Raw genomic sequence first — 14,180 nt, forward strand, 5'->3', positions numbered from 1 at the left:
AGACTAAGAATATAGTTGTGAAAGAGGAGTCAGGGGTATCTCCCAGGTTTGAGACAGGGTTGCTGGCAATTGTGTCACTGACAGAAGAAAGATGAAGGTAAGGGGTCTCGTTGGTGGGGAGAAAGGTGAATTTTGTTTGTAGCATATTGTTCGAGATTGTATTTTAGAAAAAATATTTACCATAAGCTTGTATTGCTTTTATAATTAGGAAAAAATATCTCTTCTAAAGGGGAAAGAAAAGTATATTAAAACTTCCTATGGTCTATGGCCATGCCACCCTTAACACACCCAATCTCATCTGATCTCGGAAGCTAAGCAGAGTCAGGCCTGGTTAGTACTTAGATGGGAGACCACCTAGGAATACCAGGTGCCGTAGGCGATGGATAGATGGATGGATGGAAGGTAGGTAGGTAGGTAGGTAGATATAGATCTTCCTATGAATTGGTTTTGAAAATAGAAAAACGAACAAAGGAACTTACAGGAATGTATCCAATAAATGTTCTTCAGGTGATCCAAATAATTACAAGGGTTGAAGTACTGCTTTTATTAGTAAAAAGTTGTAAATAATATAAACATATATTTGTTAATAGGGGACTAATTCAGTAGCCCTGATATATTTTATACTACAGCACTGCAAAAAATTAATGAGGAATCTTTTTAGAGATTGGTGTGGAATAATCCCCTAGAACAGTGGTTCCCAGTGCCTGGGCCTTGGACAGGTACTGGTCTGTAGCCTGTTACTAACTGGGCTGCACAGCAGGAGGTGAGTGGCAGGGGAGTGAGCGAAGCTTCATCTGTGTTTGTAGCTGCTCCCCAGCGCTACCATCACTACCTCAGCTCCACCTCAGATCATCAGGTATTAGATTGTCATAGGAGCACTGGTCCCTGGTGCCAAAAAGGCTGGGGACTGCTGATCCAGAGTTGTTTGGTGAGAAAAGCAGTAGGAGACAGGAAAGAATATGTATATATTTACATTCATATATGCATAAAATATTTCTGGAAGGACCCACAAAGACCCAATGATATTGCCTATTTCCCAGGTGGAAACTTGAAGGGCAGAGAAATGGAGTAGGAAGGAGACTTGTCATTGTTTTTGGACCTTTTTTGAAATTTGCACTATGCTAATTAATTATCTAAACGTAAATAATTTTAAGGAGTCAAGAAAAAGAAAAGGTGGCAAAGTACATCAACTAATACTAATAAACAGTAAACATGGAAAGATGGTAGACCTTACTAGTAACATGAGAAATGAGAATGACAACAATGAAACGTGGCTCCTGTCCATCAGATTGGCAAAATTAAAAGAATTCCTTGGCCTACCCAAATAAACACTTTTTGCTTACACTTTTTTATCTCCCATGCTCCTCCTTCCATTGGTCACCCCCTCTTGGGACACTGCAGATTCTCTAGCTACCCTGCACCTGCACCATACAGTTGAATGTGGCTGAAGAAAAGCACCATGTTTCAGGCCTCATTTTACATTTCTGACCTCTGACCTCGTGGTTGGCTCTTGGTGCTGTCCTGCAGTCCTTCTGCATCTCCTCCTCTTCTAGACCAGGGCTAGTCTAACTAGGGCGCAGTCTGGCCTGCCATCTGTTTTGTGTGACCCTACAAGCTTAGAATTGTTTTACATTTGTGAATGGTTTTTTAAAAATCAAACTAAGAATATTTCATGACTTGAAAATTACAGAAAATTCAAGTTTTATTGGAACTCATGTTTATCTGCTCATGTGTTTATTTATTGGCTGTGGCTGTTCTCATGCCCCGGACCATAGTGGCTCTCTACTCACCTCACACTTCTGCTTGGCACATAACAAGTTACAATTGTGCAGTTATAACTATTTTGTCTAAAATATATTCTATCTGGCCCTTGAGAGAAAAACTTGTCACCTTTGTCCTAAAATCTAGGACTTAGGTGATTATTTCATACCTCTTCTCAAACCTCTAACACTTCTTTCATCCTCATATTTAAGAGATGACCATATTTCCTATTTTACTAAGAAAAGAGAAGCAGAGAGGACTTCCACGTGGTCCCTCTACCACAGCTCCCCATCTACATGTACTGGTACTATGGACCCTGCAGCCCTCCTGCTCAGTCAGTGAGTTGTCTGACCTCTGTCAGCTACATTAATCATCTATTGTTGTATAATAATATTACCACAAACTTAGCATCTGAAAACAACACACATTTATCTCACAATCTCTGTGCTCAGGAGTCTGTGAACACATCTCAGCTGAGTCCTGTGCTTCAGGGTTCACAAGGCTGCAGTCAGGGTGTTGGCCAGGGCTGGGGTCCCCTGAGGCTAAAATGAGGAAGGATCCACCATCAAGCTCACTTGGTTGTTGGTAGCATTAAGTTCTCTAGGCTGCTGGACCAAGGGTCTCTTGTTTGAAGTTTCTTGTCACGTGGACTTGCCCATTGTAGTTGCTTGCTGCTTCTAAGCCAGCAAAGGAAAGAGCATCTCCATGCAAGGAAGGCATTATGATCTCATGTAATGTCATCACATTTGTGAAATTCTCTGCATGTCCTTGCTATTTCTGTTTAGAAGCACATCACAGGTCCCACCCACACTCAGGAGAGGGGGAATCATACAAGGGCATGAACACCAGGAGGCAGGGATCTTGGGGACTACGCTAGAACCTGTCAGCACCTCTGTCCTCTACTTGGATAACAATTCTGTCCCCTTTTGTCTTCTCAAGGACCTGACTTTAGTATCCTATATGATCAGATTTTCCTCTGAATAACTACCTGGATCCTCATACAAATGCTATAACTTCTCCCTTGTTAATATCTTAAAAAGCAAACTTGCCTCCAGTTTTCCTCCAGCTACTCCTCTTTTTTTTTTTTCCTTAATAGTAAAGATTCTCAAAAGATTTGTTCATAATAACTCCACAGTTCCTCTCCTCCCATTCTCTCTTGAGCCTGTTCTTGTTAAATACACACACTCACACTCCATTGTAGCTATCCTTGTGAGGGCTGAGTCCAGTGATCACTTCTCAGTTTCATTACCCTTGACCTTCATCAGTATTAGACAGTTGATCACTCATTTCTCTGTGAAATGCCTACAGCATAGCTTCTCCCCTGGTTTTTTTGCTCAATGGCTATTCCTTCACTGTCTTCTTTGCTGATTCCTCCCCATCTGTGGTCCAAGGCCCAGTTCTTGCACCTCTTCTCTGTCAACTGACATTCACTCTGCCTATGAGCCTATTTAGACTCCTGGCTTTAATATCAATTCCCAAATCTTAATTACCAGTTCAGCCTCTCCAGATTTTATACTCAGTTACCTACTCAGCATTTCTACATGGGTGTTTCAGTTTAAAGGGTTTAAATCAGAACTCTTGATCCTTCTTTCCAAGCCTACTATTCCCACAACCTTCACCAAATGAGTAAGTGGCATTTTAGTCACCACTTAGGTGAGAAGCCTTTGAGCCTGCTTGTTCTCTTTTTTCTTACATATGCACATCTAATGCTGTACCTTGCTCCACATGCAAAATAATTTCAGAATCAAGTGTTTCTCACTCCCTCCACCATGACCCCTTTGTCCAGTCCACCATCTCCTCTCCCCAGTTATTTTACTGGCCTCACTGCTTTCCCTGCTTCCACCCTTCCTCCTGTTCTCAACATAGCAGCCTGTGTGTTGAGATATTCTTTTAAAACTTCAGCCAGACCATACCACTCCTTAACTTAGAATCTAATAATAGTTTATAAGGCCCAGTTGATCTGATGGCTACTTAATGATGTTGAACTGGGTGGATAGTGTCATGGTCAGAGTCTAGATTCCTGGGATTTAGGAAGAAAATGAGAGGTAAGGAAAAGAATCAGCACCCGCACACACACACACAGTATAGAGGTTTTGTCAGGAGAAGGAAAGAGAGGGCTAGAACTTGATAACAAGTGAGCAGCAGGTTAGGGCAACCCAGGCATGTTTGTAGGTAGACAACAAAGCCTCAGTGCTTTGGGGATAGGTGGAAGTGGGGTTTCAAGATTTTCACCACTGTCCCATGGGCAAGTCCCCCAATAAGCAAAGTGGGCTTGTGCAGGAAGGGCAGCAGGGGTGCACCTGCCTTCCCAGAGCTGTAAGTGTGGGGCTTATGTGGAGAGGCACAGGTCTTCCCAGGAGCTCCAGCCTCAGCCTTTATCTGCTCATTGCCACCGTCCCTCACCTTGTAAGCATAGACGGGGCTATAGCAGGTGTGTTAAGTGTGTCCGCTCTATTACAGCGCGGGGGCAGGACGGACGGGGACCTTCTGTGCTCTAAGCACAGTCCTGGAACGGGTGAAAGCAGAGGGGATTCTGGATGTCTTCCAGACCGTCAAGAGCCTGCGGCTGCAGAGGCCACACATGGTCCAGACACTGGTATGCAGCCCACATATTTGTCCATGCCACCACACCTTCTGCAGCCCTTCTCAGTCAGGGCCAGCTCAGGGGAGGCTCTTCCAAGGGACCCATGGTTGTCAGAAGCCTGTGTAACTATGGACCCATCCCTCCCCAGTGCGCCCCAGACAGAAGAAGCCTTGAGAGTCAGTGAGAGCAGCCCTATCACCAGTAAGAGATGTAAATAACCTCTGTGAAGGCTAGAAAGGGAGTGGAATGCGACCCACGGGCTTGTCTGCATTTCTCCATGAGTCTTAGAGTGGGGAAGAGTCAAGAGTGCCTCCTCTTTTCTGCTTAAGATCCCACTTAAGAGGTCTGACTCCTGACAGTCCAACCAGTATCCACTGAGTTTAGGGACAGACATCCAAAAGGGTTCCTGAACCCCATGGAGTTCTGAAGGAGAAAGACAGTAAATTTTTAAAGGTTTGGGAGTTGATGAGGTGCCTGACAGCCACAATGAGATATGGGCCACACAGAGCCATCTCCCCAGCTGCTCTACTAAGCCAGCACCTCTGCAGGCCTAAGATCATCATCTTCCTTTCTGGTCATCTCCGTCTGTAGAATATTTGTGGCATTCACTCCAAAAGGATAATGCTGTCAGAACTCTGGCATTTAGATCAGGGCTCAGGTGGAAGTCTAAAACATTCATTTTCTCTCAGTTTTCCATTTTTTTAAAAATGGATCTGTTAGGAACTGCATATATTCTCTTTAGTAACCCTGGCTTTTTCTCCACCTTAATTCTCCAGGAACAGTATGAGTTCTGCTACAAGGTGGTGCAGGAATATATTGACGCATTCTCAGATTATGCCAACTTCAAGTAAGAGGTGATAAGAACGTGAACAGGAGAATTGCCTTTAATATTTTGTAATATTCTGTTTTGTTAATATACCCAAAATTGTGTATATATCTTATAACTGTTTTAGAAATTGGTACATAGGCTTCTATTACCTATTAGGTGGAGATTTTATATGTAAATGTGTTAGCACTGATAGTCCTTTTTCCAATGTTTTATTGGGGAATTAAATAGTGTGATGTTTGGATTGATATCGTGAAATCCTCTGCCTGGAAGTTAGGCTTTATTGTTCTTTGGTTTATACATCTTTTCCTGAAGAAGAAACACAAAACCCTTTCCAGGTAGCTTGGCATTAACTAAGAAAAAAGCACAAAGTTCTCAGAGGTCTTGAGGAAATTGATTGTCCCAGTGCCCCATTCAGAATGCTGTTCCCTTCCTGCTCTGTAAATAATCCCTCCCCATTCACACCTTCCCCCACCGCCCACATCCACTGTGGGAGTAAAGGACCAGAGCTATCTCTGGCACCACACTAGGGATTATCAGGTAATAAAAGCTTTGCCTCCCTGAGGAAACGTCTCCCCCTTTGTCTGGGTTGGGGCAGCCATACCAGTGCTGGGGCTCTTCTAGGCCACACCTGGCCCTGCTGTTGCTATTTTGTCTCAACTGGCCACAGAAAGGCCACAGTCCTCCAGACCCTCTTCCAATAAGTGCAGCCCTTCCTGCTCTTAGCTAGTTGCCAGGACCCATCTTTCCTTCCTAGCACATCTTTGGTGCAGTGGTCCCAGCCATCCTTGCACCCTGGGAAGATGGCTGGAGTCTTCACTCTCTCCCTTAGTGCAGGGGTACGGAGGAGAGAGGAGGTGGCTCAGCTTTGGGGCTAAGGCCAGCCTGACCTCTCCAGTGCTTTGCTATAGAGCTATCTGGATTATGTCAGTGTCCACAAAAAGTCTATATCCACACTAATTGTGTTAAAGAGCTTCAATTTTCTTTCATACCTGTCCTCATTTCCAGGATTTTTATATGGAAGTGCCTCAAATCCTAAATGATGGGAGTCTTAAATCCCAACTTGATTCTGAGCCTGACATATTAGACAAAGTGTCTAGCTTTTGTGTATTAAATAAGGTAGATGTTCATTTATTTCTCATGTAATGGTTTGCCCAGTCCAGAGATCCAGTATCCTCCCATCATGTGGTCTTAGTGTCCCTTAAGATATTATTCTTGTCTCATGGTTGGAGCTGGATCACTGTCTTTTCCCATAGAGAAGCAAAAAGCATAGAGAGTAAGCAACTTCATTTTTAAGGATGTGAAGCAAATGTTGCACTTTCCATTTTCACTCATATCCCATTGGCTAAAACCTAGTCATAAGAATATATACCTTAGCTACAAGGGGTGCTGGAAAATGTAGTCTTTAGTTGAGGGCACAGGTTGAGGGGTGGGTCTTTCCACTGCCTCCTGTCCTCATAAAGAGCTCCTCATGGAACAGGAGAATAAACAGATTGCTGCGGCTGCCAATAAGGGCTGAAAGAGCCTTGGGGCCTTCCTTGAAGAGCAGGGGCAGACCCTAGGCTTCTTGGGCTGTCAGGAGTGAGAGGTGGCACCCTAGCCTGGTCCATGAAGGCATGCTTGGAGGTCAGTGCTGCTGTCCTTCTTGGGACTTGAACTGGACCTGAGGGATGCTGGAAATTTAGAAGAGTGAAAGGAGGAAAGGAGTTGCATTACAGAGGTCCTCAGAGTACAAGCAATCAAAGATGCTGTGGTGGCTCCAAGATGGGAGGGAAGCTCTGTACTACATATTCACAATAAATACAGGAGGTGGGGACACCTTGACAGACCACTCTGGAAGCTTGTTAAGAGGTGAGTGTAAGTTGGTAGAGGTACTGGGTGCTTCTGTAGGAGTTGAGGAACTCCAAGGGGCAGTAAACTCAAAACTCAGAAGTTTTAAAAAGAAGCATGGATGGAGTAAGCAGATATCACCTGGTTAATAAACAGACATCTGTAAACAAGCTCTCATGCTTGCAAGAGATAGTAACCCAACAGGAACTGGTTCAGGCTACAAGGTAAGTGTATTGGGACTCACACAGCATGTTTATGTGGAAAAGGCAGGGGTGACTGCTTCATCCAGTGCTCACCCCTCAGCCAGCTGGCAAGGATTTCTCAGAAGGGCAAGAGTGGTGCTCAGTGCCCATCTCACATCCAGAGCTCTGGGGCCTACCCCGCTGTCAGAGACCTCACTCAAGGAAGTCAGCCTCCTCCTGGGTTTTCTGTTTCCTTTATCACCTCCACCACCAAATGATCAAGTCTTTCAAAAAAAAAAAAAAAAAACACTTCTTGTCTACGGCCATGCCACCATGCCACCCTGAATGTGCCCAATCTTGTCTGATCTTGGAAATTAAGCAGGGTTGGGCCTGGTTAGTACTTGGATGGGAGACCACCTAGGAAGACCAGGTGCTGTAGGTGTTAAATTTAAAAACAAACAAACAAACAAAAAAAACAGAAAAACACTTCTCCCAGGCCGAAATTATTCCCCCTTTATGATAAACTTCTGCACTCTTATTATTTCCTCATCCCCACTTCATTCCTACATTCCTTTCCTACTCCTCCTCAAGGTGGCCTGGTTGCTGAGCCCCAGGGATCCCCTGTCTGTTCACTAGCTCCCCTTCTGACTCCCATCCTTACCTTGTAACTGCTCCTCCATGGTCTTCCTCAGAGGTCAGGCATTTCTCCAGTCTGTGTGTTGTGGACCCTCAGACTTCTCAAAGACTGAGCCCCCTCCTGAGCTCCAGGTCTGCGTATCCTGCTTCCTGCCAAGTGACTTCACTAGAGGTGACCCACAGGTACCTGTCCCATGCTCCCAGAGCCCAGGGGTTCACTCAGTCTCTCCAAAGTCCACTGTCCTTTCCTGCAGCCCTCCAGAGTTCTCTGTACCCCTTTCACCCCCATCCCCACCGTGCTCCAGCCCATGGATTCACGGGCAGTTCCTGTGTTGATTCTTCTCCATCTTGTTCCAGTGCCAGAGCACCCACTGTAGCCCCTTTTCCACAACTCTAGCTAATTCGCCTTCTTCTTTCATCCCAGACCACCTACTCGGGTTTGGTCCCTCTGTGCTCCAGTAGCACCTGAGCACTCTGCTCTAAACCTCTGTTTTCCCCACTGAGTACAAGCAGCTCCTAGACTGGAATATTGTTCTCTCCTCTGGGCCAAGCATTAGTTGGAGTTTAATGATGAGCAAATGACTTTGTGTTTCCTGCTGGGAGGGATTGGAGGATGAATTAGAGTTTGTAGTCTGAAAGGGGACAGCAAACATTTCTGGAAAGTTAGGTATGTTGCCAGAAAGAAAGGGCCCAGAGCTACCCCTGGGGAGCTTAGTTGTTCTGGTTTGGATTTTTTAGGAAAAACCACAAATTATAGGAAAAATAAAGGTACTCCCATTACTCTTTTTAAATAAGCACCAGGGACTTTGAATAAAACATTCTGTAAACCAAATCAGAATTAAGCTAGTTTATTGAACTCAAAGAATCATTTTCACTAAACCACAAAGCAAATGTTTTTCTAAAAATTACTTGGTTAACCAATACATCTAGGAATGAAGTCTGTATTTCCCAAAACAATTTAAGTGAACACACTTTCGTTTCAGGTCCCTGCTAAAAAAGTCAGTTTGGAAATTCACGTGTATGTCCTGCCTGGGAAACTGAATTCCAGGTGCCCATGACCTACTATGGTACCCATTTTGCTATCCCCTCCCCCATCTTTGCTACAGGATATGATGCACCTGCTCTCCCAGTGACTGGCTACCATGATGCCAAGCCCTACCCTGACCTTTGCATTTGCTATTCAGCCTAAATGCGAAAGTTGGCTATTAACCCCATAAGCAGGCCTTTGCCCTCCAGAGGCTGATGGCTGGTGTAGAAAGCTGAGTTGACAGACGGAGACAGGCTGGAACATGTTCTGAGTGCTGTGCCCAAATCCATGAATAGTCCTGGTTTGAGCACAGGATGGGGAGGGGTTGGAACCTTTAAAGCAAAATTATTGCTACCCACTGCTGATGGCCCTACAGATGCTGCACCGCCCCCTTACCTGGCCCTTTTTATAGGCCTGCTTGGAGGGGCGAGAGGTCACCTGTGGGTAGGTGTGCCCCACCCAAACCTACTTGTACCTTAAGTGGCCCAGCCCTTGTGCCCAGGTGTGTGGATGAGAACTTGTCCACAAAACCTATTTTACAGAGGGGCTAACAGAAGCCCTTCAGGTGGTTATAGCCTCCCCCAGACCTCAACAGGCTGCTGGGCTTCCCACTCTTAGGTTACCACTTTTTCACTGAGGATTGTCCTTGAGCTAGGTAGGACTTGGGTTGTCCTCAGGCATTGCCCCTCTCTGGGCCACAGTTTCCTTTTGGGGTCAGGAAAGACAGAGCTTTCAAGGCCTAAGGGCAGGAGCTTGAGGATGCAGATTGGGAGGTTGGAAGATGAATGTTCAGGGCACGGACCAGACTGGAGCAGGGTTCTATGACTTCAGATCCCTAGGAAGAGGTGGGGATGGAGCATTTGTTCGCTGATCCCAGGACCAGTGGCTGAAAATACACTTAGAAACATAACAGTGGGAAGAGAAAGAGCTTAAGTGATGAGCTTCTTTCTCCCCCTTTCCTTTTTGAGATGTCACTAGAGTCTGGGCTGGGAGCAGGGTGTGGAGCCACCTCATGCACAGCTCTCCCATCCCAGGGGCATGGGACCCTGCTCCTTTTCCCCTTCCCAAGTCCCTCTACTCAATTCACATCCCTAAATGCCACAGAAAAGATATGGCAAGCCACAGAGAAAAGGGGCAGAATGCCTGCCATTCTGGTCTCCCAGCACCCAGTGCCCCAAGTGGCCCCATACCGCTGCCTAGCCCATAGAGAACTTTCTCCTGACCATCATGAAGTCTGTTTCCTTTAACTTTCTCCCACTTCTGGATTCCCAAAGGAAGGAGGGTGGGACTAACTGACTGGGGCAGCCCCCAGGGCTCAGAGAAGGCTGGTCGTCAGGAACTCCCAGGGCTGGGACCCCTGGTAGTCCTGGGATGAAGAGCAGAGGCAGAAAAGGGATTAGGAGACACTTAAAGCTGCCCTGAAGTGCCAGTTGTCCAAGGGGACACAAGGAAGTGGGGGGATGAGGGTGTTGGTATGGATGGAAGTGTCAGACTCTTTGAATGCTGTCCACTATCTATGGGAGCAGCCCTGCCATGGCCAGCTTCAGGCTAGGTCTCTTGCTGCTGCTCCTGTTGGCCACCTACCCTGGCTGCATCCTTGAAGCCTCAGCACTGGTCCCACAGCTGGTACCCTGGAGAAAAGCAAGCCTCCAGCACCCCCAGCATGCCCCAAAGGCCCTGGGTGGGGATAGTGAGGGTAGGCTCCCTTCTAGAGCAGGATTCTGAGCACTGCAGCCCAGACCAGATTGTTCATAGCCTCCCAAGCTATGCCCTGGCTCCCTTCAAGGACAGTGTGCCCTGGGTGGGCAGAACCACAGGCCAGTGGACCCTCCACAGGAAGCAGAAGATACTGGTAAGCAGGGTGAGTGGTACCTAGCATCGACTACCAGGGGCCATTATGACTAAGGACTGGGGAATATGTAGGTGAAAGGAGTAATGAGATATCACTGAGACACCCCTGCCACAGCACCCTCAGCTGTTGATACCCCCCCCACCACACACACACACACACACACACACACACACACACACACACACACACGCTGCACACAGCAGGGTGCCATATTCTATCCTCCCTGTTTCCCAGAATTCTAGACGAGATATCTATGTTAAAAGATTAGAAGTCACTAGTGGAGTAGGAAAAACTTCCATAAATAAGACAGGGACTGCAGTGGGGTTCCCCAGGCTTCTTTTTGTGTGGCAGCAACACTGACAGGTAGCTGGGCCCTGAGAAATAGTTGGTCACTGACATGGCACTAGGAATGACTCAGTGATTGCACAGCTCCCAAGGCCATAGCAGAAGACAGGTGTGTGGAGATGGATTATTACTGCTTTGCACATTGTATTTTAAAGTGTACCAGGAGAACTCGGTAACTAATGAAGAAAGTGGTAGATTCCTGAGGCAAAACCTTATCGCCTAATTTGAGTTGGTATGAGCTCAGGTTTTACCTCTCGGGTTTGCTTAGGGGGGCAACGCGGTATGCCCAGGGACCTGGAGTGCCCCCACCCTGGGTCCTATAGGAGCCTGGGACGCGTCTGCAGAAACTAGGAGCCTGCGGACTGGAGGACGGCCGCATCCTGCTCGTTGATGCCAGGTCAGGAGGGGAAGGGACGGACCAGACTGCAACGCGGCAGCCAGGTGACCAGAGCCTTCGCTGGAACGACTGTTCCCTTCCCCTCACAAACTGGACCCCAAGCGTCGCGCCCCGCCGCCCAATAAAAATATGAGGTTGCCTTGAGTTCTCTACTGCGTCCCCTTCCTCTCCCTCCCACTAGCTACTTGAAAGCTTCCTCGAGTGGGGTCTGGAAGGACGCGGGCCTGGCCCGCAGGCAGAAAGGACGGGGTGGGACCAGGCCCCGCAGGGAGGACAGAGTAACAACCACACAGCCGCAGACATCCGAAGACTAGGTTCGCAAGCCACCCGAGCAAGCTCCAGGAGGCCGAAGGGGCGGGAAGATCGCGGACTCCAGGTCCCATGGTGCTCCACGCCTGCTTCCGGGCCCCCGTGATGCCGTGCGGTGCGCTGGGCGCGGGGCAGCTTGGGTCATGCTGCGCGCGCTAAGCTGGGCCCTGGGTGACCGACCCCTGTGCGGGCCCCCGGCCCTGCTGCTGCTGCCCGCACGCGGCCGCAAGAGCCGCCATGACCCACCAGCCAAGTCCAAGGTGGGGCACGTGGCGACCCCGCCCGCGGTGGATCCTGCGGAGTTCTTCGTGCTGACAGAGCGTTACCGGCATTACCGCCAAACTGTGCGCGCCCTGAGGTGCGTGTGACGGAGAGGAAGTTGGCCGCTGAGTGGGTGTGTTGGGGTGGGCGGGCGGGCGAAGAGGGTCCCTACCTTGCGCGCGTCTCCGCCCAGGATGGAGTTCGTGTCCGAGGTGCGAAGAAAAATATATGAAGCCCGGTCCGGGGTTGAGGCAGAGCGTAAGGCGCGGCAGGACATTGCTGAGCACCGAGAACTGATGGCCTGGAACCAGGCGGAGAACCAGCGGCTGCAAGAGCTACGGTGAGCCGGGCGGGGCCAGACCCCTTGGCCGGCCCCTGGGTAGTCCAGCCAACTCTGTCTCAGCCTCTTGCTTCTCCCAGTATAGAGAGGCTGCGGCAGGAGGCGCGGGAGCAGGAGCAGCGGCAGGCTGAGGAGAAGGCCCGGCAGGCCCGAGAGATGCAGGCCTGGGTGCAACTCAAGGAGCGAGAAGTGCAGCAGCTGCAGGTGGGTCCCATCTCCGGGGAGTGTGGCTGGAGGCCAAGAGCTCAGCCTGGATGGCTGTTGAGACCTCGAGTCCTGAGCGCGGGAAGTGGGGCACTGGCTAGCAGTCAGGCACAAAGACCCAGAGGTTAGAGTTGACACTGGAAAGCGTTCAAGTAGCTAGTGAATGGTAAGCTGGTGTCTGAAGGAGGGACCTACCCCGCACACATCCCCCATCTTCAAGGAGTTCGTATATTGCCTTATGGGGTGATGAAGTCATTGATGAGTTAAATATTTGGGCCAGGATGGCAGGTGTGAGACTTAAAGCAGGAGTGATCCAGCAAGAATGGTTGAGGCTTTAATTAAACTAATGGAGAAAGAAGAGTTTGAAAGAGATTAAGAAGGGCCCAGGCAACATCAAGGGACTGATTCCATCCAGTGGGACACCAGATTGTCACAGCTCTTGTGCTTGGGGTCTGGCTGAGGTGTCCAGTGGATGGGTAAGAAAGAGAAATGTGACAAGGCTGTTTAATTTTACTCCCTCGGTCAGTGGAGTACTCAGAGGACCTGGACTCCAAGCATCCTTCCCCAGGGAGAGCTGGAGCCTCTCCTTCAGTGGGCTAAAGGCCAAGAGGCTGTGTGGGCAGGCTGGCGTGTGCTAGGGCCTCCAATCAGATGGCTTTCTCTCTCCCAATAGGAGGAGGCAAAAAACTTCATCACTCGAGAGAACCTGGAGGCACGGGTGGAGGAAGCATTGGACTCCCCAAAGAGCTACAACTGGGCCATCACCAGAGAGGGCCTGGTGGTCATGCCACAGCACAAGGGCTCCTAAGGGCTCAGTAAGGACAGTGCCTAACCAGGGAACATGTATGTATAGGGGTAGGAATGTTGGGTCTGACCTAGAATAAAGCAGTTGGTGTTTTATTAAAAGAAAGCTCAACCTGTTTCAGTGTTGCCCTCATATTCTGGCCTCTGCACCCACCACCCCACACACAGTGCCCTGTAATGCCCCTATGAACAGCTCTCAGCACAGCACAAGACCCTAAAGGTTTCCCTCTCACAGAGGAGCAGACTGGGCCATAGTCGCCTGGTCATTTGAATATCATCAAGGCTAGTCATTGGCAAATTACAGTCCATGGTCCAAATCTGGCCTACTATCTGTTTTTAAAAGTAAACATTTATTAGAACACAGCCACCCCATGCATTGACCACTTTCACACTTCCATGGCAGAAATGAATAGTTGCAACAGGGACCCTATGACTTTCAAAGTCTAAAATATTTGTTATATGCCTTTTTACAGAAGTTTGTTGACCCCTGATCTAGGGTTTTAGGGCTCCAGCCAGGAGTAGCTATCACCTGGTACCTGAGACACAAGCTAACCATTGGCCAAAGACCTGTTTGTGTTTGACCATGGGCTTTGCAGTGTCCCCAAGACACAGAGGGCAAAATAGAGGCCCATTTCTTCTAGTAGCCCTTTCCACTTATGGTCTCAATGACCTGTGTCTGCCTTGGCACTGCCAGCCTCCTTAGACCATTCACCAGATGGATGCTGGCAGAGGGTGACCAGTTAATCCTTTGCAAGGTCAGTATGGCTTATCAAGCACTTGGATCAAGTCCTGTGGGTACCAGAAATACTTGTGATAAAAGTT

The 14,180-nt window shown here is 48.4% G+C and overlaps 2 protein-coding genes and 2 pseudogenes across 6 annotated transcripts in view; all 4 read left to right on the top strand.

Annotated features, from left to right (window-relative positions):
- The window catches only part of PTPRA (protein tyrosine phosphatase receptor type A), a 115,064-nt gene extending 109,329 nt beyond the window's left edge, over positions 1-5,735 (top strand). For all 5 annotated transcript variants that reach the window (XM_016144016.2, XM_036229580.1, XM_016143926.2 and 2 more), the window contains 2 exons: positions 4,222-4,357; positions 5,122-5,735. In XM_016144016.2, coding sequence (XP_015999502.1) covers positions 4,222-4,357; positions 5,122-5,196 — 211 coding nt within the window. In that variant the 3' untranslated portion in view covers positions 5,197-5,735. The remainder of the gene's footprint in view (positions 1-4,221; positions 4,358-5,121) is intronic.
- Positions 261-379, top strand: LOC118610074 (annotated as a pseudogene).
- A 1,771-nt stretch (positions 5,736-7,506) lies between the features above and the next one.
- LOC118610255 lies at positions 7,507-7,625 on the top strand (annotated as a pseudogene).
- Positions 7,626-11,874: 4,249 nt separating this feature from the next.
- Positions 11,875-13,476, top strand: MRPS26 (mitochondrial ribosomal protein S26). Its single transcript, XM_016143624.2, has 4 exons — positions 11,875-12,107; positions 12,204-12,350; positions 12,431-12,554; positions 13,228-13,476. Exons 1-4 carry the CDS (start codon positions 11,893-11,895, stop codon positions 13,360-13,362), a joined length of 621 nt encoding a protein of 206 aa, XP_015999110.1. The 5' UTR covers positions 11,875-11,892; the 3' UTR covers positions 13,363-13,476.
- Positions 13,477-14,180: the final 704 nt, after the last annotated feature.

This window comes from Rousettus aegyptiacus, unplaced genomic scaffold (assembly GCF_014176215.1).
Source record: "Rousettus aegyptiacus isolate mRouAeg1 unplaced genomic scaffold, mRouAeg1.p scaffold_m13_p_12, whole genome shotgun sequence".
NCBI classification, from domain to species: domain Eukaryota; kingdom Metazoa; phylum Chordata; class Mammalia; order Chiroptera; family Pteropodidae; genus Rousettus; species Rousettus aegyptiacus.

Excerpts from the sequence above, each read along its gene's own strand:
- MRPS26 (XM_016143624.2), top strand. The coding sequence starts at position 11,893 with ATGCTGCGCGCGCTAAGCTGGGCCCTGGGTGACCGACCCCTGTGCGGG. Across the intron at positions 12,108-12,203 it reads CAAACTGTGCGCGCCCTGAG|GATGGAGTTCGTGTCCGAGG; the intron begins GTGCGTGTGACG and ends GTCTCCGCCCAG. Across the intron at positions 12,351-12,430 it reads CAGCGGCTGCAAGAGCTACG|TATAGAGAGGCTGCGGCAGG; the intron begins GTGAGCCGGGCG and ends TGCTTCTCCCAG.